Below are 25,323 nucleotides of genomic sequence, written 5' to 3' on the forward strand. Positions count from 1 at the left end.
CCGTTCCAGGACAAGCTGTGCTAGTGCCGGGCTTCGGGGCCTCATTCTTGCCCAGAAAAGGGGCACATTTCCCAGGCTGGATTCCCAGCATGACTGCCGCACCTCTGCCCACGGTGACTCAGAGCTCGCCGCTGTCAAAAGCTGTTTCCACAGCTCATTCATCACTGGGCCCAGGGAGGACAAGTCCGGCAGGAGGGCTGGCATGTGCTCTGATCCTGGCCCTGTTTCACCCTGCTGAGCTCCCGGCCTGGGGAGCAATGGTCACAGCTGTGCCATCGGGGTGCCCGGCTGTGCCCAATGATCTCGGGGCTTCCAGCTCTGAAGAGCTGGCTATCACCTGGTACTAGTTATCCTGCCATGGCCAATGGGTCAGGCTGCAGGAATGTGGGCCAGGCAGGTGTGACCGGCACTGGAGCGATCACGTATCAGCAGCAGCTGTCTGGGGCCAGCTGAGCCAGAGCAGGACGTGCTGGTCTGCAATGTGATTATTAGCTAGTGTCAGTCCCGATAGGGGCAAATGTACTGAACTGCCGCCTCTTTCCTGTGCCAGGCGTAGCAGCGGGAGTGGGGCCTAGAGCTGTGTAGGCAAACTCTGTGCCACCTCTGCCACGGAGACCCGGCATTAGCTATGTGCCTTGGCATCCGTGGTGGAAGCCGATTGATTGCAAAGAGCCCCAGGCAAGGAGATCCCCATCTACAGCTCAGAGCTCAGGCAATGGCTGTGAATCGCATGTCTGACAAGGACGTGCCAGCCTGCCCTGGACTCCACCGGGGAAGGGACTCTGCCCACTCGGGTCCCTCAGGACCTCTCGGAGGTTTCGGTGCATGCTGTAGGGAAGCTTGGAGAGGAAGTTGCCACCTTGCTTTGGACTGTTTCAGCCCCACGTTACGTTCAAAGCAGAAAAACCCAAACCTGAGCTGGCGTAAGCACTGAATTTCCTTCCCTCCATGCTGTCTCCAGGCCAGGTGAAATGTCCATCATAGGTGAGGTGTGGGGAAATCCAGGATTGAGCAAACATGGAAACATTTGCCTTCCCTCATCCTGCCAGGCCCCTGGCCTCGGTGACCTGTGGCAGCCTCCGGTCGAGGTGGAGCAGCTAGGGTGTCACACTTTCAATCAGGCTGTCTGGAGATTAGTTAGGCCGAGGGGATGTGTTTGCTTGACATACGGCATCGAGAAGCTGGGTGGTCTGGGCTGGTCCTTCCCGGCAGGTAGGGCATCACTGCTGCATGGAAAAGCTTGGGGTTATACTCAGGCTCTCAAAGAAGCCAGCTTGGAGATGGGGGGCCCACACTGAGATGCAAGACGGTCCCCTTGACAGATGCATATCACTAATAAAACATACTCTTTTCTGTGCTCTCCGAAGTTGCCTGTGCTCCATGTGTCTGAAAAAAGACCATGACAAGATGAAAGAGATTTCTTGTCTGGCCTCCTCACCCCTGGCTATCTGGGGTGTATTTCCTACAGCAGACTCAGGCACTTTCCCATGGTCAATGAGGTCAGCGTTCTCATCTATGGAGAGGGGGATGTGAGCAATGTACCTGTGGAAAGGGCAATTCCTCTCATTCGGGACACACAGAGCCGTACACCAGTGTCGAGAGCTGGGCTCCTCTTCTCCAAAGAGCTGAGATTGCTCATGTTCGGCTAGAGCTTAAAATATATATGAAAGTGTTGCTTCTCATGAGCAAATCCTTGAGGAGATGCAAGAGGCGATGTGAAACCTGCTATGTCTGAACTCATGGGGCCAGCTCCTCAGGGGATGTAAAATCAGCATCACAGCCCCATCTGTTCAGGTAGCATAAATCAGTGCAGCTGCGTGGATTCCTCTTCCTCCCCACCCCAAATTGTACCAGTGTACACAGACTGAGTCTCTGTCTTGTGGCGGGGGTAAAACCCGAACCTGCTGCCAATCCCCGAGTTCACACCTTCATCCGGGAACAGCTTAGCTTGAAGCTGTGTCCAGAAAGAGAGACAGCAGCTAATGCTCAAGGCGGGGACTTGTGTTCCTGAGGACATGGAGGTGGCAGAGAACCGGGCTCTGACTTCTGGCTGCTGAAGGGGTATGACAGGGTTAGTTCATGCTTTTAACATGTCATGAAAACAATAAGCAGGGATTTCTTTTCTGGGTCCAGACACTAAGCTCCTAAGTGACTGTAGACCAGGGGTGGACAAAATGCGGCCCGTGGGCCAGATGCGGCCTGCCAGGCCCCTAAAAAATTTAGAAAATTAATATTTATCTGCCCCTGGCTGCTTGTCATGCAGCCCTTGATGGCTTGCCAAAACCCAGTAAGCAGCCCTCTGCCTGAAATAATTGCCTGCCCCTGCTGTAGACCCACACTGTCCTCCTCCCCCTGCCTTTCCTTATCCCTCCCATGGCAGTCATCACTCCTGTGTCTTGCATCCTAACCAGGGACATAGTCCCACTAGTCCCGCCACCCAAGATGGCTTTCTGCACTGAGTGCAATGCCCCCAGCAGCAATGAGACCACCCCTCGCAGGAAGCATTTTGTCTGGTAGCTAATGTTTGCCAGGGCTAGGCTTTTGTGGCCCCAATACTGCACCTGGATCCCCACAAGCTGCCTTAAGGGCTCATTAACTCCCCAGGGACTTGGAGCAGGCCTGAGGGTCTGTCCATCTAAATCCAATGGCCGGTCTCGACTGTGGATTGCATGCTCTTTAGGGCGGAGGATTGCACTGTCTGCCCTGGGCTCCAGTCCAGCAGGCACATTTAACAACGAGCACGTGGCTGCAGGATCGGGGGCTGTGCTGGATTGGGGCCAGGGCTCTCAGCTCCCTGCAGGAGCAAGCCCTAACAGATTTGCTGGAGTCACAGGTAGTTTGTAGCAGTGCCAGGGCTGGGATCTGAATCTAGCACCTCCAGGTCCTGTCCACTAGCATGTCCACTGCACTGGGCTATTCATTGGGCCTCCTGGCTGAGGCTGCTTCCTCAACACCAGCTTCACCTAGAGCTGACCTGTGCCCCATCTGCATTTACCTGGGTGAAGGTGAGGGGCTTAGAAGAAAGAGGCATTTAAAACTCCCCAGGACTGCAGTACACTTCCCCCACCCCATCGTTGCTGACCTGGCCTGAACCAGGGCAGGGTAAGACCTTTGGAAGGCAGAGACACAACCGGGGGAATCCCGCAGAAGGGAAGATAGCAGCTAAAGGACAGGGGGCTGGGAGACATACATGTCTCCTGGGCTCCCATTTCTACCCAGGCTATGCCCCCACCTCAGTTTCCCCATGTATAGCATAGCAATAATGATACCAGCCTCCTTTCCATAGAGGCTTCATTAGTGATGGCCTGCAAAGGGCTGTGAGCGGTTTAGAAGCACGGTGCCCAAAGGGAGCAAAATAACATCAGTCCATGGGAACAGGGCACAGGGCAGGTCCTAGCTTCTTTGAGGAGGATTCCCTGTGAGCGAGCGGGCTCTGGTCCCCTCGACATCCGTGTTACGCATTCACTCCCCATCCCGGGGCTTCATTTAGAGGCAGCCATGCTGAAAAATCCCACAGAAGAGCAAGCCTGCCGTCCACCCTATTGAGACATTGTCTGAGCGCCTGTTCCGATTGTCACAGGGAGCTGGGAGCTGCCCCTAGCAGCCAGGCAACCAGGCCCCGAGCACACCCTCAACGCAGAGCGGGGAATTTTTAAAGCAGAGGAAAAGCATCATGTCCAAGAATCAGGGCTTCATGCCACATCTCAGCGGGACCCATTCAAGTCATACCCCACTTCAGCCACGAGTCCACCCATTTCCTAGTAAAAGCCAGTTGTGTTTCTGAATCCTTGGAAAGCAGGAAAAATTTCACAGGCCCTTTTCCTGTTACAAGATCTGCAGCCAAGGACTTCAGAGTGATGAGTGATTTGGAAGCTCGGCCTTGAGAGGCTGTAAAACATGGGTCTTGTCGCCACAGTGCTGCATGCCCCCCTCTGAAAACAGCCCGCTGGCAGGTGTCTCGGGTCAGGGACCCAAAAACAGGAATCCCCCAAAACACTCAAGTCTCTCAGTTTGAGGTTTGATTCAGCTTTGCTGAGCTGGTGATTCCCAGACACCCTGCCCTGGGATGCGGGGCAATTGCCAATACTGGGCTGACACATGAGCTATACTCAGTGGCTCCAGTCTGACTCTGGTCTGACCCGGGTCTCTGATGTGCTGTTTAGTGCTGACCAACCCCCATGTGATCATCCTGTGAAGGTCAGTTCCCCTTTTCATGCCCTCAGTTACTATTAAAAAACTATCATCCCGTCCCTCCCCACTGCCTATCCCCACAATAAAAAGACAAGCCTGGTCAGGATTTTCATCCCTCACCTTGGGCCTTGCCTTCTCTTTGTGGCTTGACAGTAGAGTGGGTTGGGAATCTCTTTTTGGGGAGGCTGGAAAAAGTGAATTGAAACAGTTCCCAGGAAAGGGCTGGTTTGGACTGATCCCCCAACCAAATTGTCAAAACGCCCTATTCTTGGCCTTCTCCCACTGAAAAGGTGAATGCTTCTGTTTGAAGCTGCTTCTCACTTTGAAGTTACCAAAAAGGGGATAAAACCCTTTAAAAGATCGACACCTCCACAACACGCTCCGGAGTCCTGATGGGAAATCTCTTTTGGGTGATCAGCTTATAAACGCACAGACTTTCCATCCCAAGTCTGAGTGGGAGGCCTTGGGAGCTCCAACGTTTGCACAGGCACGGAGGTCTAGAAAGGCCCACAAAGTAGATCTGCGGCAGACTGTGAATGGGACTTCTGCTCCCCAGCTCCTTGTTCTAACCTCTGGATCAGTGTCACCCCCGGAGGTGGAAACAGCACACAGGGATCCTGAATCCTGCCCACTAGATCAGGGGGGACCAAGATACAGTCCCTGGGGCCAGATTTGACCCATGGAACCATGTCAACCAGGCCATGGGACTTCCCATGGGTCCAGAAATTTGGCAGCATGGTGAGTGGTGACCAATGAGCGCCCTGCTGCCAAATTTCCAGGTGTGTTGGAAGCCCTGCAGGCTAGATCCAAAGCAGGGAGCTGCGTCCTCTGGCTCACAGGCTGGAAATTTGGTGGTCAGAGTAAAGGTGGCTGCTGCAGCTCTGAGAGCCACAGTTGTTAACACTGCCACCACCAAATTCCACCCCCAAAAGCCACGTGGCATGGCTCCATGCTCCAGATCTGGCCTGCAGACCAGAGGATGAGTTGGACACCATACACTAGACCACGCTCTTCTTCCCAGTGATGCGGTCACTTTTGCTCCCACTGAAATACATTAGCATTCGCCTTTAGTTAATAGCAATGGGGGAGCAAAATGAGACCCCCAGGGGAGCCAGCCCCCAGCCTGGGAGCCCTTGCAAGGCTGCTGCGAAGCCTGCAGCTCTGCTCTATGCAGTGAGCTCTGCCCTGGTCCCACCTCCCTCTCCCAGCCCTTCTGGAACAGATAAACAAGGCGGCTAATCTGATGCAGGGACAGCACCGTAAATGGCTATCCTGACCGACTCCTGGAATTCCACTTACTGCCCTGACTTCTGGAAGGATCAAAGCCAAGGCAGCTCATCAGGCAGTCACCTGCCAGCCAGACAAGTGCTCTTGTGTTCCTCTGGGGAGGCCGTGTGACGTGTGGAGCTTTTTAAATAGAAGGGCTGATCTCACAATGGAGAAAATGTTTCCCTGATCTCACATTCATCTGCTAAGGTCAAGGTTCAGAGAGAGGAAACAGCCCCCACACGCAGCCCCCCCCTACCCCCCACCCCATCCCATCCCAGCCACCTCCCAGGCCCGGGGTCCCTGCATATGACATCATCTCCCTCCAATCGCAGAGGCAGACGGCTGAAGGTTTGGGCGCTGGAGGGAGGGGCAGGCAGGCACCACCCTGTTTTCTTCCCAATGCCAGTCCACTGGTGCTGGGTGGGAGCTGGCACAGCCTGGTTCTCAGAGGAGAAGAGGTGTCCTGCATGTTCTCGGTGAGTGCTGGCAAATTCAGTGCATGGCCCGACATCTCCACGCAAGCTAGCATCCCTCCTCTGCTCCCAAGCCTCTCCCTTACGTCCACCCCAGTTCCCCTCTTCTCCCCATTTCTTGGTCCCCTCCCCAGCAGTGTCCTAACTAAGGGCCCTCCTGCCAATATACACACCATACACAGCAGGAGCCGGCACAAGGCCCCTCTTCTCACGGGTCTTTGCTCAAGGTCCCACAAATGCACAGGCCGGACGGGGGTCACGAGCATGGTGCAGGCAGGTTCAGCTGTGAGGGAGACCCAAGCTACATCGAAGGGACCTCTCTGCTCTCTGATATGGCATTAGATCACTGAACATGTCCCCCTGGAATGAAGGTGCCATGGAACAGACTGTGCTAAGAGCACCATGTCCCCAAGGACTCATGTTTCACAGGACAAAAATGTGTTCTGCACTGGATTCCCCCTCTATAATCCCCAGAGGCCTATGTCCATGTAAAGGGCAAAAGAGCAAAGGATGTTAAAGCAGTAGCAGGCCCTCTCTGCTCTGCTGCAGTTTGGCTCTATTTAAGTCCTGGGCAACACTGGAAATTAGCCCCAGTTCTAGACATCCTGGGAATCCCCTGGGTAGCAATGCTATGGAGATTATGTCTGCCTGGAACCCGGGGAAGGTGCAAACTCCTGGCTTTCCTCCTCTGTACAAGGCGTTTTCAGAGATGAAGCTGTGTTGGCGATTAACTGGTTTCCAGTCCAGCCAAGACCTAGTGCTAGTCCCCTGCCTTGCTTTAGCATGTCCTCTCCAGCTCACAGCACTTTGAGGACATCAGTGAATTTATCCCCACACTCCCATGTCAGGTGGGTGTTACTGGCCCTAATTGAGAGCTGGGGGAACTGAGGCACAGAGATGAAATGACTTGCCTATAGTCACACACTGACTCAGTGGCAGAAACAGGAAGAGAACCCAGTGGTCCTGATGCCCAGTCCCATATTCTGATCTTATGCTGTGGCCAAATAACACTCCTCCCCCTTGTCTATTTTGCCACCCCATGTTCTATGCTCTTTGTCCCTTATGCCCAAGGACTTGGCACCCCCCCAGCATGACACTGGAAGTCTGCTAGCTGCAGTGTGGGAAAATGCAAACAGCACCCTGAAGGGATGGTGCATGAGGGAGATGCAGGCATGGCTCAAGGTTAAGGCTCCTGGGGTTGTGAGGGTTGGGTCCACAATTCCTTTTAGCAGCCCAGCAATGGGGTTCATAGACTCTAGACACAATGGATGTCATGGATGAGGGAAGCAACCCATCATCGAATGAGGGAGCCACAGCAAGAATGTGTCCCTGCTGGCTGTGAATGGATGTCACTGGGCACCACTGTGCCCACTGCAATCTACTGGTGCTGCCTGCATGAGGCCGGGAAGGACTTTTCTCTTGCAATCCCTGCAAGCGTGGAAGATAGCAGGTTTCTAGGCAGCTCCTTTGGCTTGTGGCCTGGTAACAAAAAGGCGCCTCTTGATTGGAGTTTGGGACCAAGGGCTTTGCCAGATCAGATCGGCCCATATGTCCATCCCCTCCTAGCAGCCTTCGTCTGGCCATGCCCAGTACCCGTTACCATGGAAAGGATGCTGGGCTTGAGGGCTGAGAGTTGTCAAAGCTCCCCAAAGCCATGGTGGTTGGCTGTGTGTGCATAGCCAGTACAACAGAACGGTGACTGCATCACGTGTGGGCAGACCTGAGTCACCTTCAGTCTAGCTGGCTTGGGAGGACTTCAGAACGGGCTGTACTAGCCTGCCCACCGCTCGGGGGACTCACTTGAGTAGCTAGCTCATGCTGAAACCCACTGATACCTGGGCCAGCTACATTACATAGCCAAGTATATCAACGTGGGCTACAATCACCCCATGGAGTAGCCTTAGCCATCATTGTACAATGCTTGGTCTCTGGCCTGCCAGCTGCAGCGAGCCCATCTAGATCTGTCTGGAATTAAAGGCAATGAATAAAAGGGGAAAATACCCATGGTTCATCCATACCGTGTACAGAGCGGGGCTCTAGTGTGGGGAGGGTGGATTACAGATCTTCCCTGACAGGGCTGCATTCAGATCCTGGCTTTATGGTACAAATTAAAGCAACTTGCAGCTCATCTCCATCCCCGGTAGTTGCCACAAAACCGGCACATGCTTCAGTCTGATTCAGCTTCTCTCGAGAGGGGCCCTGTGTCTGCGTGGAAGAGGCCCAAGCCTGGAATAGCAGGGGGGCATGCAGGTTGGGATTAGGCAGAGCTGTACAGAAGTATGCCGAGCATCTGCCTGCTCAATGCCTGCTGAAACAAATGCTAGGTGGCCCTCGTGCTCTCCAGCTCTTCATCTGTTTCCAATACTGCGAAGAACTGGATTCAAATGACTGGCCAGACACTACAACAGGGCAATCGCATCCTTCCAAGCTGGCTTCGACTCCAGCAGAAATGAGGAAGAAAGAGCAGGCAAATTTCCACTCCAGCCACCTGCTGCTTGCACCTGCCCCAGTGGAACGGCTCCGGGACCCCACTGGTGGGGCAAGGCTCATTCCACCGCTGCATCTGGCACTGCTGCCACCCCCACTAGCCAAACTTCCCTGAATGGACTGCGCCTGGCAATGCTGGGGCCCACTAACAGCCTCCCCCCGCATGAGCTGAGCCTGGCAACGCTGCCGCCCACTTGTTGGCTCTCTCTGAATGAGTCAAGCGCCTGGCAAGCCCGCCACGGCACAAGCTGGTTCTCTCTGAATGGGTAGTGCCTGGCACATTCATCCTCTCCTTCCAAGACCAAAAGGTAGCTAATGAATGGTTTGGAGGGGAAGGACCTAAGGGGGCATGTTGTGCAGGTGGATCTCCCCAGAGGGCTGAGGGGTGTGTGGCAGGCATGGTAGGACCAGGGTTTGAATGACACTTTGACTCATGCGGGAGCCTGCAAAAAAAATTAAACTGGCTCATTGGAAGGAGCAATCAGATCGGAGACACCCCCACCCCAGGTTATGATTTTCAAATCTTATAGGGGGGCTCCATCTCTTATGGCCAGGCTCAGCTCCCCTGAGCTCCCCCATAATTCGCACCCTGGCTAGGACACAATCTTTTTTGCAGCCTCCTCCAGCTCTGCCTCCCAGGCAGAGGTTCAATGCATTAAGGTGCTCAGATGTGAGGATCATGGTAAGGGGCATCTAAGAGCCTTACATGTGTGTTGCAGGATCCTATGATCCTGGGAAGGTCAAGGGTCTGCCTGAGCCCAGATGGCTCATCAGGCAAACATGGTTCAGACACACCAGTTTCTAAAGCCAACAGCACTCAAGAGAGCGATACAGCCAGAGACACAGCTGGTCGCCTTTGCCTCCCACCCCAAGTGCGCCCAGTTACAGCTGGGGGAAGCCACTGGCATAAGTCTGGAGCAAATCTCGAACTCACTCCTCTGAACCCCTGGCTGTAACTATGGCACCTCCATGCCAGATTTTCCCAGAACTCCTGCTACTCTCCCTGCCACGGTGCCTGGCTTAGCTGCACCAACACTGAGAGCACTAGCACAGCCAGGGCCCAGCTAGTGTGTGCTCTGCATCTCTGCAGTGTGACGTGGGGGGAAAGTGAAGAGTGTCCCCTTAAATGTGCTCAGCCTGTGAGACTGACCGGTTTTAAGCCTGGGGTGCTTTGCAGCTGTGGTGTGCAAGAGGGACCAGTGTGGACCCTTGCAGACAGATGCAGGGGACAGATTCCTGCTTGGGACACCCTGTCCACTTATATTGCCCAATGTACTAGTCAGTGGCTCTTTGGCTTGCGAAACACAAAGAGAATAAATGTGCATTAGCTCTGGTGTAGGCAGCAGCAGCAGCCAGAGTGCTCAGCACCATAATTGGAGCCAGATTTTCCAGACAGCTCAGACTCCATCCAGGAACCTAAATGAGGGCCAGACGTGTCACGAGCATCCTGTTCCCAACAGCCTCCCTGCTACACACTGGGGCAGATCCTCCAATCTCTCCATTTATTTTGGTACCTAAGCAAAAACTAAACTCTTCTGAGCCCTGAAGGTCAAACCTGGGTATAACGCGCTGAGAACTCACGCAAGGAAACGAGGCCAGATTCTCAGCCGGCGCAAGCTGAAGTCAGTGGAGCTCTGCCAAGGCAGACGAGCTAAGCATTTGGCTTACGGTTTTTAAATATGGTTCTAATACAGCTACACTCCATTGATTCCTGAAGACAGTGTTAAAACCTGAGTAGACAGGGCCTGACACCACACATGGTTTCTGTATCCTGGGCAGAACAGAGGGAATAAAGCAAAAAGGTCTCTGCAAATATGCGCTACAACTTTCAAACAAGCATCCTTTTGTCTGCATTCGCACTTGTCTTATAGCTGCTTCCAGGGAACTTCCGAGCAGTCCCAGCACCAACTATCCTGGGAACCAAATTTCTGAGCTAATTGCACTATTCATGCTGGAAGTGCTCCTGCCCTTGTCCAATCGGGGAGGTGCAAGCAAGGCCATGTGATGTGCCCGACCAACTGCTGCTAAGCAATGCAGCTCAAATTTGGAATATTCATGATCAAGTGGCAGGCCGACTAAGAAAGAAAACTGACCCGATGTCCCTCCGATCAATTCAGACACACGAGGTTGAGGAAATTGCAGTCTGAGCTGGAATTTGACTCAGGCCAAAAAAAAAAAAAAAGGCTGCCACTGGAGGAATAATCTGTTTGCTGAGACTGCTTCCCTCTCCCCTAGTGTTAAAGGCAGTGCTATATATGTACACACGCGCAGGGCCGCACTCATGGTCACAGGGTTTCCTATACACATCACACAGATCTGTCTATCCCCTACCCCCTCCTTCCCTGCTGCTCTGCAGGAGGGTTTGCTTGTAAACAGCAGTCACTTAGTAACACGCTTCATGGGTTGCCTCTGGGCTCTTATTCATCACAGACTAACCCTAAAGCCCAGCCCTGCTCTGCAAGGCACCCCCAGAACAGAGGAAATTCCACAGCTCTGATGTGATGTGAAACAGGATCTCCCAAGCCCCAGCGAACCCCCCCTTCCCCTCCCCATTCTCCCTCTGTCTCTTTGCCATTTCCCAAACCAGGTCTCCTTGCTTTACCCTCTCCCTCCCCCTTCCACCACCCTTTTCTGTTTTAGACATTGTAACCCGAGAGGCTGGAAATGCAGCTTCTTTCATCTTCCATTTCCCACATCCTGAGAGTCTGGAGAGACAGAGCCCACCCAGATAAAGGCATCCCAAGTATGTGGATCCTTCCACCTCCCCTCTCCCCCTCTCCAGCCCCCCATGCGGCTCCATTCACAAAGCAGATTAGCAATGGTTTCAGCCTCCAAGTGCGACAGCCCCCCCACACCTTCTCCCAAAAAGCCCGCGCTAAAAAAGTCAACAAAAAGAAACCCTGGGCCACGCTGGGCCTTTTCTCAAACACTGGGGATTAACCTCTGCCGCAGGCTACATTCCCCCCCACCACCATCGGGCTCCCAAGCTCTGCTCCCCTCTTTCCACAATGGGCACTTCTTATTCTTCCCAACACCCCTGCATGAGACTAGAAGGTACATAGAGGGCTGGGTCATGGACCAGTACAGCAGCATCCCTGACCTGAAGATCTCAAGGTAATGCTAGGGGCACGAGCCTGCGAGGTGGGGACTCTCATGAAACAGTGGGTGATTCTGCAAGAGGGAGTCAGGATGCCATCGCCTTCCAAAGCATCCATTGATTTGGGTGCTGAATATCTGGAAGGCCAAGCTGAAATGTTTAAGGCATCTCTATTAGCAAGGCAGAGACCACCCCAGCTGCAGGCAGGGGAAGGTGGAGGTCCTCAACTCTTGTGACGATGGGGCCTTACGTGGCTAAAGATGCCCAGCACAGGGCAATAGGATGAGCATGGTTTATTTACCATGTGATAGCACCCAAGGGTTAAGACAGTGATCGCAGCTACGCTGTGCAAAGCGCTGTATGTGGTACAGACCCACTTTCTGCCCAAGACAGCGTGCAATGACTGTGCCTGAGAATCCACCTGTATGCAGCAGTCACCCCATGACATCTCTGTGAGGTGGAGGACATCGCGAGCGGTGTTTTAAAGGTGGTCCAGTTGAATCTGGGGAGTAGAAAAGCAGTGGTCAAGGTCATGGGGAATGATGCTGGTGACTCCTCCTAGCCACGGGACTAGTTCACCGCTGTTTTCCTGCAGGTGCAAAGTTGAGTTGCTCCCTCCTTAAAGAGTGCATATTGCAAAGCCCTTGCTGCTCCATTAAGGAGGTGTCACTTTTCTCAGGGACCAAGACACCTGCAAACATTCATTCATGTTCCATACACCCAAGCCCAGGCACATCCAGGGGCAAGGCAGTCCTGTGGTTTTACAGACTGACAGTCTGGGAGACAAAAATGGACTTGGTCACACAGTGAGCCAACGGCAAGGCGCAGCATTGAACAGGCCTTGGGTCTCCCACTCTTGTCCTTTGCCAGTAGGTCATCCTTTCTCCTTCCCGGGTGGCAGTACTAAGTCAAAAAGTCGCTCTGGAAAAGTAGCAGAGCAGGGACCCACTCATCTTAGGAAGGATTGCTTAGAGGCCACTGAATTCTGCTGTGCATGTGGAACCCACTATTTTTGGAGGATGCAAGGAAATTGGAAAGGAGACTTGTATTTAACAATTCGCATCTGTTGATGAGCTTTGTTTTAGCTTGAACTTAGTAATGAACCCAACCATATTCCACGCGCTGCTCAGAACACTGTATGTATTGCATATCTGACAGCCAGGAAAGACTGTTCCAGTTATTTGTGTGCAGTGAGTTGAAACCACAAAGCTCAGCTCTGATACCAGCCATTTTCACCTATTTGCTAATTGTAATGGTGAAATCTCAAGGGACAGAAGGATCTAAAAGAACAGGAGGGGAGAGAGAAGGGAAGAGGTGGAGGGGGCATAAAAATGTAAGCTGAGAAAGGGACATTGCAGCTCCGAAGGCCCACCACAACAATCGAGGGATAAAGCAGTAATTAGGCCTGATTATCATGCAAGGCAGCCCTGGTTAGACTGGAATGCAGCTGAAGAGACTGAAAGCTTGGATGGATTGTTTGCAATGCTCGGGAATGATCCTTTGATGTCTGCATGGAGCCTGCTCAGCCAGCCAGCAGACTGGGGAAAAAAAGGAAAATGTTACAACTGCAATGTGCAATCCTGCAAAAACGCAACGTATCGGGAACAGAGCAGGGCGAGAGGTGGTGACGGGTCCCAGGGAAGCCTGCCGACATGCCGAGCTCTCTTACTTCCAGCATTTTTTCTTCTTTTTTTTTTTTTGCAGGCTCTCTGAGATTTACTGCCCCAGTCTGCTTTGCTGGAAATGTGAGCGTCTCGCAGACAGGGGCCAAGTTCAATGCTGGTGTAATTGGGCACAATACGCTTTCCTCCCTACGGGTTACACCAGGGCTTGAATTTGTTCCAGAGATGAGAGCGCTAGCAGCACCAGGCAGAGAGAAGCAGGCCACCCTGGATTTAGGGGATTCCTGGGGAAGACTCCCCTACCTGCCACGTGGTGGGGGGCTGGTTGAAGCCGGCAGTGAACGGGCCAGATTGAAGGTCCGATTCTCCCTGAGAGGCGCTGAGCAGCAATACCAGATGCTGCTGGCATGGAGCGGCTGACATCCGCAGCTTTTATTCTGACAGAAGGTGGTGGGGTTGGAGTCAAGCAGAAAAGTAGGTTATGCCGCCAGCCCAGCACAAAACAGGTAGCGAGCAGGATTTTTTTTCTAACACCTGACACATCCTAATTGCTTCAAGCAGGGAGCTGTGAAGCGCAGGTTGGAAAAAGGGAAATGCTAAATGCATCCGCCTAGGCCTGGGTTTGCGTGAACAGGAGCTTTCAGACACAATTTAGTCCATCTGGGGAAAATATACGCTGTCTTATGGAACACCTGAAGATTGCAAAATAAGTCTGGGCCTTCAGCTAGAAACTAGCAGGCCCATACCACCTGTGTCTGCATGGCTCAGGGCGGAGATAATGGGAGCTAGCTCCTTTCCGCTCTCCATTGCCAGTTCAAACCCAGTATAGATCAATGGTGATTGAAGCCCTCGGGTGGCCATTTCATAGGGCGAGTGCAATAAGTATGGAGGACTTGCTCTTCCTCCAAGGCCTTGTCTGCATTAGGGGTTGACCCCAGACACGAGTGGACCATTGCTGTCACAGCAGTAGTCCGATCCCTTAGCAGAGACTGGCAAAGCTATTCTCAGACACAGTTCATACCGGTGCATCTGCCAAGCAAAGGTGCCAGTCAGCTTTGTCTGTTTGCCCTGACACTAAGAGGCATGTGGCAATGGGGTGAAATCTTCAGGCAGACCTCCAGAACGCATGGCCGCATCTGCCGATCTACGCTGCCCTTGGACCTCAGCGGAGCCAGGCTGCTTTACGCCACCTGAGGATTTTGTCCCTAGCATCTGCATTCAGGAGCAGCACTGCTACATTTGAGGCTAATTAGCAGTTTCAACAGAGAGGCAGAGGAGGATGTACTAGCCTTTCTTCTCTGGAGGCGGTCCCTCCGGCAGGTCAGAAGGAAGGCACGCTGGTAGGACAGCTTGCCCTGGTACTCCCTCGGCTATCCGTGTTGGTAAATAAAGAACCACTGGTTCTAGGGCAGTCAGCTTGCTACCTTTCATCATCGCTGTATGGCATGCAATAATTAGCACGGGCCCGAGTCTGAGGAACTTACTTCCATCGCTGAGTGCTTACTCACGCCTATTGACTTAAAGAAGATGACTTGTGGGAATAACTAATAATAGATACAATCTTTTTTTTTTCCAGTCTTGCATCACTCGAAAATGGCTGCATTAGATGTTTTTCAAACTTTCCAACAACAAAAATTTTCACCTTGGCCAGAGAGCGAGCCTAAAAACTTTCAGCACCCAGAAAAGGGTGTTTTTGAAAGCTATGAGTCAGTCAAAAACAGGAGGTGGTAACTGCAATGTGTTTTACAGACTTGACTACAGTGTGCGGTACTTGAGGGAGAGGATAACATGGCAGTGGTTTGGAGGCACTACGTGGCCATCCATTAGTGAACCCAACGTATCGAATCAGAGTATGTCTCACATCTTATGTATTTATGCCATTTGGAGTGGGAGTATCTACACAGCCACTTTAAGGTGTAACGCTTTTGTTGGACCTCTAATTGCTTTGTGGGCCACTTCCAGAAATTGTGTGAGCATTTGTTTCCCTTTAGCAAAATACTTCTCCAGAAAGCAAGGATACTCAGCCTTAGGAAAATATTTAATCTCAACTCTAAAATGCCCTTAAAAGTCGCTCCCACCATGTGCAGCCTGTCTCTGGACAACTACAGTGTTTGAGATTAGAACTCTCTTTGCAACTATTTTATTCTGTGTAATCTTTGAAAATCAATTGTGGAGTTTTGTTTTGACTCAGCAAGGAGCCTGAGCCGCTGTGTGTTTTTTTAAATAGCAAAAGAAAACAGCGCTCACCAGAATTTCCAGTAAAACCCGTTAGATTTAAGCAATTCATTCTCCAAGTATGTGTGGGATGCTGGGAGCTCCCTGGTCTGCTCGGGCAAAATAGCCCAGATGGACTTCATCTGTAATAATTTAGCTCCCAGTGGCTGGAGCTCTTTGCTCTAAATGCTAATAGAGTGAGTAATCAGAAACCTACATCCAGTAAATTATTTATCTTATCTCTGGAACTCAGCAAAGCATCTCAGCCAGCGACTTCTGTGGAAAAAATGTTGGTCAAGAACCCCCGCTGGAATCTCCACTTTTACTAGAAAAGGGAAAAGTTCAGACACCAGTTTGCCTGCATGCATCAGGAAGCAATGAAGTAATGGCAATAATAGCCAAGACCAATCCAAACCAACTTCATCGGAACAGTAAAATGGGTCTGGCTTGTGTTGCTGATGCCAACCTTGACAGGCACTGTTACCAAACAGTCCTCTAATACTAAAAGTCAAGCAGCCTTGTAGATTTTTTCCCTTGGATTTGGACCAATAAAAGACGCACCATGTTCCCATAGAACAGATCAGAAATGGCCTCAACTGCTCCCGCTACATCCCTCCCTTTGCCAAAGCAAACAGCAAATTCGTCGTTTGACTCGACTGCCATCATCTACCGATGGCAATTATACCGCCTCCTTTAGCACGGTACGTAAGACGCTTGTAATCATGCATGTATTTATCCCCACAAGGCAGGGTGCCATTATCCCCATTTTACAGATGGGAAACAGCAAGGCTAAGGGATTTGCCCAAGGTCGAACAAGAAGTCTGAAGCAAAGCAGGGGCTTGAACCTAGGTCACCTCCTTGATTTAGTCTCATTTCCTCATCCCTTTCGTTCTGTTCATAGAGGCTGTATCCCAGCTACCCTTCACACCAAACATATTGCCCTACTGTGCCAAGGCACAGTGAAACAACCTTCAAAGCAACCAGCCTTTGCTTTTCTCAGAAAACCCCTGGGAGCACTCATCTCTCTTCAGCCTCCCAGTATTTCTGATCAAATTCAGACTGACTTCTGCACCAAGAAACAATTGAAAATAACCTTCTCTACATAGCTGTGGACCTGTTCCACCCTGTTGACCCAGGCTGAGTCAGTCTCCTTATACCCTTCGACCTCGGTGCACTGCGTGACACTTCCTTCTTGGAAAGCTTCGAACAAAACACTGGCATTGCTGGCTTTCTCCTCACCTGGCTGGCATTGCTGCTCCCTCTGTGCCTGCTTAGTCCCGGGTCCTCCAGCTAGACTGCATGGGGAACCTCAAAGCTCTCTTCTCACCCACCTCCTTATTCCAGTCTACCATCTGCCATTGTTTCAATCTAACCCTGCCTAGATCTATAGGGCTATGACACCTAACTCAACACCTTTCAATTTTACACCGACTCCTCTGTCAACTTCCTCTCTCCATCTGAACTTCCTCTGACAGAAATTCAGGAACTTCTGCACCAAGGTTCTCCGGAGCAAATGCAGCATAAACTCATTGATTTTCTGTAGTATTTTCTACTGCCAAAGACAGCGGCCAAGTTATGGAGGAAGGGGAACCATGCCACTTTCTAATTTTTGGAATATTTTGTGGAAAGCCTCAGGCATTATGTTGCATCATCAGCAGGAACATCTCTTTTTTTCTGCAGAAAGAAAGCAAGAAGAGGATAGGAAAAAAGCAAGAGGACGTGAGTGACTGGTGCCTCCTGAATCTGGGGGGGCACCCGCAGAAGCCACTGACAGTGGCAGCCCTGTCAGGGCAGGCACCAGCTGTACCGACAGTCAGTGTTGGCCATTGGGGGGGCACCAGCCCTGCTGGGGGGGCACGTGCACCCCCTACCAGTCACCTATGCACCTATCCCACTAAGGATATCCTGCACAGAGAATGCCTCACTCTTACTCCTTTGTCCTGACCGAATCCCCCACACTGGTATTCAGGGAGGAAAGGGAGGAGAGCTGCTATACCAGCCTATCCCACCTGAAATTCTTGCTAAGAAAGAGTAATTCCCAGTATTTCCCAAAAAGCGGCTTCCTAGCAGGGTAGTTGCACCGAAGAGATTCAAAACAACCAATACTGGGTGACAGAATCTAGATCCTAATACCAGTACTATGACATAGTCATAAGTTTAAGGGGATCCAAGACCTGAAAGTATTGACAAGGACTAAATGAATACTGCCTTCTCCATTGCCTTGCTTGCAGTCAGGTCTGCAAGATGCAGTGAGCCCTAACGCGCGTTGCAGCAAATTCTCATTTGATAGTGTTTTTACCCAGCAAAAAAACAAATGCAAGGCATGAAGGAATTTTTAACATGCAATCTATGCTGAGCATTTGTGTTTCATTCACCTTTGCACTGTTTTCATGTGATGGAGACCAGTCAATCTCACTTGTGTTTATAGCAAGTTTCGCTTTCGGGTTTCTGCAGTGTTTGCTTTGCAAGCACTGCTGGGAAGTGTTTGCTTGTTTTAAAAACAGTTGTTCCTGTTGGGACTTGTTTAAAGTCAAAATATTGCGGAAACGTTTCGGCTGGCCTTCGCTTTTGCAGCAGCTCCTTCATGCAAAATACGCGCTTGGAGGCCCCATCTGAGATGCCATTTGCCTATTAAAGGCTGCATTGAGCCTTCTCTACCTGGATACATACCAAAGGGTGCATATCACAACCCTGGACCCTGAACTTAGACCGGGACAATAAGCACACGATTGCTTCTTAGGAGCGATTTGAAAAAAGACGCGCCTGCCAGGCTGCAACAAGAGGTGGGGATGGCAGATGCTGCCTTGGAGAAGTCAACGAAGCGGGCTCCATGCCGTTTACCACATCTTATTTATGAGCGCATGTATATGGTGACAGAGGGTGGCCATCATAGAGGATGGTCCGGTTTTCTGCTACTCTGTCCTCTATTGATACCAAACCCGACGCCTTTATTTCTCTTCAAGAGAAGAGCAGAGGACACAAAGGCACCCGGTTTCGTATAATAGAGGACAACTGGACTGTCCTGCATGATGGCCACCCTAGGCACACGTGTGGTCGGGCCACAGACCAAGCGGTGAAGGGGAATTGAAGGAGCTCCTTGGCCAGAAGCTCTCCAGCAGGGGAGGCCTGCGCATCGGCGCTTCCGGAGCAGCCGCCCCGACTCTACGCAAGGCTGGGAGGAGCTGACCCTGAAATCCCTGCCGAGCTCCACCACCCTGCTGATGCAAGGGGGGCCACCGGCGCCACAGCCTCCCATGGCTGTGTCCCCCATAGGTATGCTGTGCACCTGGGATTGTGTCTGGAGGGCCCAAGGGAGGCACCGTGCAGAGACAGAGGGGACAGCGCCCCTGCCCCTCAGGATTAAGGGGGTGCAGTGGGGGTTTGCCCTTAAAATCAAGGGAGTTTGCTCCTTAAAATCAAAGGGGTGCAGTGGGGGCTTGGCCCTTTAAATTGAGGGGGCGCCCCCGCAGCACGTGCTGGGGCACGGGGCTCCCCTGCCCGCCCCTCTCTTGGCGCCTTTTCCTTCCCGCCACGTCTCGAGCCCGCCCTCCCCATTCTGACGGGCGGGGAAAGCCACGCGCCGCCCCTGATTGGCTGCGGCGCCCCCCCCCGCCCCCGCCGCCAGGCCCCGCCCCGCGGCTGTCCCCGGCCCCGCCCCCCGCGCTCCCCTCCCCCCGTTACTACAGGCTGCCGGAGCGGGCGCCGGCGCCACACGGGAGCACGGCACCGCGCGGAGCACCCGCCGCTGCCGCCGCCCCGCCCCGCCCCGCCGCCAACCCGCTGCAGCCGCCGCCCCGCCTCGGCCCCGAGCCGAGCCCAACCGACCCGCTGGCGCCCGGCGCGGTTCGGGCGGTGCCGGTGCCGGTGCCGGAGCAGGGCGACAGCGCGGGGATGCTGCTGTCCAAGATCAACTCCCTGGCGCACCTCTGCTCCGCGCCGCCCGGCGACCTGCACCCGGCCAAGCTGCCGCCAGGTGAGCCCGGGGCTCGCCCGCACCCACTCCGCAGTGGCCTCGGGGCCGTGCAGCCAGGTGTCGGGGGAGTGCATCCGGATCGGATCCGGGGGGGTCATGCTAATCAAATCCGGATTGCACGGTGGGGGGGAGGTGATCCGGATTGGGGCCTGGGGGTAACGCAGATTGGGTTCAGTCGGGTGCGTGCGGTTGCTCCGGATGGGCTGGTGCTGACCCCGCTTGTGCCCTGGCCCGCAGGGAAGGAGAAGGAGCCGCTGGAGAAGCTGTACCAGGTGGGCTCGCTGCTGGGCAGCGGCGGCTTCGGCTCGGTCTACTCGGGCACCCGCCTGTCCGACAGCGCCCCGGTGAGTGCTCGCCGCCTGCGCCCCCCTCCTTCTGCGCCTCCCGCTTGCCCCCGGCCGGCTCTGTCTGACGCGTGGTTGTGTTTGGGTTGCAGGTGGCCATCAAGCACGTGGCTCGGGACCGCATCTCGGACTGGGGAGAGCTGGTAAGTGGGGGAGACGAGGGCGCCCAGCACCCCGGCGCGGCCTGGCACGGCACGGCGCCGGCCGCTGAGCCCTCCCGCCCGTGCTGACGAGCTCTCTGCTCTCTGTGCTAGCCCGGCGGCACCCGCGTGCCCATGGAAATCCTGCTGCTGAAGAAGGTGGGCTCCGGCTTCCGCGGCGTGATCCGGCTCCTGGACTGGTTCGAGAGGCCCGACAGCTTCGTCCTGGTGCTGGAGCGGCCCGACCCCGTGCAGGATCTGTTCGACTTCATCACGGAGCGGGGGGCCCTGGCCGAGGAGCTGGCCCGCGGCTTCTTCCGCCAGGTCCTGGAGGCCGTCCGGCACTGTCACAGCTGCGGGGTCCTGCACCGGGATATCAAGGACGAGAACATCCTCATTGACCTGAACAGCGGAGAACTGAAGCTGATCGATTTTGGGTCCGGAGCCTTGCTCAAGGACACGGTGTACACTGATTTCGACGGTGAGCGACTCTTTCCATCCCCCTCATGTTTTACCTGCGTAGAGAGGAAGCCGGGGAAATTCCTCTTAGAAACGGGTTGTTCCCTCCCCCTGCCTAGTCAGTAATTTCCCAGCCGGGGAATGAGCTCGCTTTCTCTGTGCTGGCGTGGTTATCGGCTAAATCTATTTTGCTGGAAGCATCGCCTCTCCGAGACCTCTCAGGCTTGTCTCCCTGCCCTGTCCCCACATAACATTTCCCGCTAGGCGTCATGCCAGACATCGGTGGTGGCTGCCTGTCACGCAGGGGCTGCGTCTCCTTGGGCAACATGGCAGAGACCGGGGCTGAACTCGCTGGCAGGCTGATGCCTCTGTGAGCCCTGAGGATGGAGAAAGTTGAAGTCTGGGGCTCGGTTTGGTCCTGATGGACCCATTTCCCACCCCCGGGTCCATCTCTCCTGTAGCATAGGTTGGGGAAAGATTGAGTGAAAACCTGTCTGCAGCCATGCTGCTCTGATTCGGATCCTAACCTCATCTGGCAGCTAGAAAGCGAGGGAGAGGATATTGTTTTTCCTCTCCCAGGCTTGAGAGAGAGAGAGAAAGGGCTCTCGTGCTGTTTCCTTCCAGTGATGGATGGCCTTCAATATGGGGAGGGGGGCCACGAGGAGAAGGAAGCTGCCGCCTCCGCCATCTCGCTAAATTATTCATTTCGCTGGAAAGTTGCTTTTTGTCGGGGATGTATGTTGTGAAATTGGAGCTGAGGGAGATCTGCTTACAGCCGGCTCCCTTTCTGCCGCAGAAAGGCACCCGGGCCTTTGCCCTTTTTGTATTGGGGGGGAGCGTGGCTCGTGGGGAAAAGCATTTGACCTTTGAGCTTGGGCTCGGGCTTGCCCAGTGGGTGACGTAGGAGATTATTCCACCGTATATTCCGGCTTCTTCGGCGGAGGGCGGTTAATCTGCAAAACCCCCGCGTGTTGCCTGGGGTTTGTTTTGCTCCTGCCTCTTCAAATGGCTTGGCCTGCGCTGCATTTTTTGTTTTTAATGTAACGGTTAATGACCAGGGCTGGGTTCTTCCTCCCGCGGAATTTCTCGAGCTGGTGATGCCCCCTGGCGGGGCACCGGGGATCTTTTTACAACCGAAAGTTTGTAAACAAGAGTCACGTGGCCAGAAACCAGACTAGCAGCTCTGACCTCAGTCTCCTCTTCCTGCCAGAAGGGAAGAGATCAGATACAACAAAAGGCGAAGGGTGTAAGCCTCTGCAGCAGCAAAGCAGGCTGGAATTCGAGCCCAGCTCTAATTATCACATGCACAACTACAAACTGCTTGCCTGCCCGGGCGAAACTGCTCCCTTGATGTTGAACAACAAACGTTACTTCATCGCTTAGGAGTGGGCTGGCCTCACGTGCGGCTGACTGTATTCCCTTTTATGGGGTAGGCTGCTATACAGTCTAGCAAGCCGCCTCCTCTCTGGGATGTAAATGATATTGCCATATTTGCCCAGCAGAGCCTTTTATGGAGAACTGATTGAAAGGTTGCCTGGATCCCTTTTTTGATGCAGTAGATGAGGTCTCAACCCTTGGATGCTGGGTGACTGGACTGAAGCATTGGCAGTCTGGCTTCAGGAGATGCAGTTAAGGGTCTCAAGTCCATTAAAGCTGGAAAGTGTGGTTGCTGCTTGTGTTTTGTTTGGTCCTGCTTCACTTCGGGGCCATGTTCCTAAGCACAGCCCTGCAGTCACCAGGAGCTTTGCACTGTCAAACTACCTGTACTGAAGCTTCACACTTGAGTTATTGCAACCTAAAGCCTGGAGCTTCAGCTACCTGACTTGCTGTCTTGAAGCCACATTCATGCCGTTGATTAATTCAGTCGGCTTTTAATCATTCCTGTTTTTGTTCTGATGCCTAGGCTTAGACCAAACACTTTCCTTATAGCGAGTTTTTGCTCTTGTCTTGCAGGCACAAGAGTGTACAGCCCCCCAGAATGGATTCGCTACCACAGGTACCATGGCAGATCAGCTGCAGTTTGGTCACTGGGCGTCCTGCTTTACGACATGGTCTGTGGGGACATCCCTTTTGAACATGATGAGGAGATTGTGAGGGGCCAGGTTTACTTCCGGCAAAGGATTTCACCAGGTGAGTGCTCCCCACTGTGCTAGGGGAGGGAAGCCAGCTGCTTACCCTGCATGCAGCAGTCACTCAGGGATAATCTGTGATGCCATAAATGTGCATCCCTTCATGCCTTCAGGGAGCCACGCAGAAGTATTGATTCCCCGCAGAGTGCTGGGAGCCTTGCTGCTTTCTCAGCTTTGGACAGCTGCTTCAGTGTCATAATTCACTTAAGCTTCTCCATGACTCAACTTTCTTACCACTTGCTGGCCCAATTAATGTGGCTATGGGCAGCGGACTGCTCAGCAGACTTTCAGAAAGCATACATAGCCCAAAGACACTGAATTGAATCACTCTGTATCTTAATACGTTCCCCAGCAGAGGACGCGCTAATTTTGTTGTAAGATGGAAGAGTATAAATGTCAGGGACCAGGTGGGTGCTAATAGACTTGCATGCATCCATGTGTTATGAGTCTCCGCTATGCTAGCACGTAGATAAGAGCAGCTCAAACCAGGCCTGGGTATTCTGTCCCATGAAGTAAGAGGGCAGATCCCAAAGCAGAGGTAAACAGGGAGGCTTGGAGAGTTTACAGACACTAGTGAATAGTGGCCACCTGCTGACAGCTTGCTTGTATTTTCTTTCCCCAGAGTGCCAGCATCTCATTAAATGGTGTTTGGCCTTGAGACCCTCAGACAGGCCATCTTTCGAAGACATTCTAAACCATTCGTGGATGCAGGGGGTCCATTTGCCACAGAAGACTGCGGAGATCCACCTGCACAGCCTCATTCAGGAGTCAAGCAAATAGCAGCTCCTGTCATCCAGCAAGTGGAAAAAGCAAAACTCTCACCTATGACTGTATCGCTGAGCGGGGATCTTTGCAAGGGAACATTGAGGTCTCGTTCCAGTGCTGCGTTAACTGGAGAATTTTCTGAGGACCTGGGACTACTTATCCATCCCTGGGGTACTGGACTGAAGTTGTTAAGTCCTATGTCACCTGATTTCTTGCCAGTAAACTTTTTTTTTCCTTTTTTTTTTGTTTTTTTTTTGTTTGTTTGTTTTGTTTTGTTTTTGTTTGTTTTTTGATGTCTTATGGGCACGTTGGCTGTGTGTGCCTGGCCTGCTGAATCCTGGAATATGAACAGAGAGAGGACCTGAGAATTAGCAAGAGAGTTTCAACTGGGGAGACTGACTGTGGGGAGGGAGGGGGGAGGGAAGGTACTGATTTGAATAGATGTCTTTTGTCACCGTATTCTGAGTGCCTTCAGTTGTAATCTGGGCTGTGCTGGAGGAAATACTTGAAATCTTCCTACACTGCTGCTTCTTAGTTTAGTTTCTTTTTTTTTCCCTTTCTTTCTTTTTTTTTTTTTCCTTTTTTTTTCTTTTTTTAAAGAATGGATCAGAAGAAGCTGGGGGGACAAAACCAACTTTTCCCTCCCCCCCAGCTAGTTACTTCCTCAGTGTGCTGTCTAGAGTGATCTTTCTTCCTTGGCTCTCTGCTTACTGTGTCTCAAAAGCCGAGGCATCCTCACAAATGCACAAACAATGCAACCCAACCAAGCTGTAAATGTGTACAGAATTTTACAGGAGCAAAATATGGTGTACAGAGGAGTGTAGCGTAGAACGGGGACGCTTTTACATTGTGTTTTTCGTTTTGTTTTTAATTTATTTTCATGTGTAGGGCTTTCTTTTCTTGTTCTTTTGGGGATTTTTTAAGGCAGTGTCCTAACCTGTAGGATAACTTTTATTTATTTATTTATGAATCATGTGGGTCCCCAGCCCACACCTCACGCTAACAGCTGCTGATCTGGTTTCCAGTTGGATCCCCTTCTTTATTCCTCCTTGGCTGGCTTAGACAGCCTGCCTGGGGTACGCTCTGTTCAGTGTCTCGCCTCTGTGTGGAGCGGCCCACCGCTTCGCGGCCATCTGTAAATAGTTCCGGCTGCGGATGTTCCTCTTCCACGCGTGTATTCAGTTTTTAAATTGAGTTTCCACGGGTATTTGTCTAGGGTCTGGGGTTGTCATGTGCGCATGTGTATATAGCACTGTTCTAGCTGAGCTGTTGGGGAAAGTACCCTGGACTTCAACACTGTCAAGCCTGTATATGTTATCAGTGTGTAGTCAGCTGGTTTTTGTTAATAGTTAATATTGTACAGGGGAATTCAGAAATCCTATTTTTTTTATACATGCGGTTTTAAATAAAAATGAGTTACTTGATCTAACTGGAGGCCTTGCTTCTTTGGAGTGGAATAGAGCTGACGGCTTCACAGCGCACTAAACAGAAGAGCACGCTGAGCCTGGGAGGTTCTTGCTACGTGATACCGACTCCAAGAGCACTCCCAAAGTGAATGTCTTGCTCAAAACGGAAGATGAATAGCTGCAGTTAGAAAGGGCAGCCAAGCCTCCAGGTCTGGATTTGGCTTTTCTCAAGCCTGACTTCTGCAGGTGCTTTGGTTTCAAAGGAGCCAGCTGTATTGCCCACATCCAGAGAGTTTGGTTCTGGCTGTTCCCGGATGCATGCTTGGGAGAGCTCAGATGTGGGTGGGTGGGTGGGTGGGTGAGGCATGTATTGTTTCACCCTTGCTCCATACCAGAGGCACAATGCCTGCATGTAATTGGGAGTGTGCGTGAGAGCAAAGCAGGTAAACATCAAAGCTCAAATGGTGGCGAAATGCATTGCACACAACACGCTGGCTGTTAACACCCTGTTGGGGAACCCAGTAACACCGGTCCTGTGTCTCCAGCTGTAATACCTCATCATGTGTCCATTTTGGGAAATGCTGCTAAGTGTGGGCTCATAAATCTGACTCATCCAAAAGGCTACACCGTCTTCAGACACTAATCGGAGCACAGGTACAGGGGCATTTGCTCTCTAGTGTTGAAAGAGCTCCGCTGTCTTCCATCCTTCACGCTATAGTTTGACTATATGGGGTTTTCTTTTATTCTCCCATTG

The 25,323-nt window shown here is 52.5% G+C and overlaps 1 protein-coding gene across 1 annotated transcript; it reads left to right on the plus strand.

Annotated features, from left to right (window-relative positions):
- The first annotated feature begins 19,082 nt into the window (after window positions 1-19,082).
- On the plus strand, window positions 19,083-24,587 carry PIM1 (Pim-1 proto-oncogene, serine/threonine kinase). The gene is made up of 6 exons (XM_006266190.4): window positions 19,083-19,326; window positions 19,564-19,670; window positions 19,763-19,813; window positions 19,925-20,291; window positions 22,223-22,399; window positions 23,021-24,587. Exons 1-6 carry the CDS (start codon window positions 19,245-19,247, stop codon window positions 23,176-23,178), a joined length of 942 nt encoding a protein of 313 aa, XP_006266252.1. The 5' UTR covers window positions 19,083-19,244; the 3' UTR covers window positions 23,179-24,587.
- Window positions 24,588-25,323: the final 736 nt, after the last annotated feature.

Source organism: Alligator mississippiensis, chromosome 14 (assembly GCF_030867095.1).
Source record: "Alligator mississippiensis isolate rAllMis1 chromosome 14, rAllMis1, whole genome shotgun sequence".
Lineage (NCBI taxonomy): Eukaryota > Metazoa > Chordata > Crocodylia > Alligatoridae > Alligator > Alligator mississippiensis.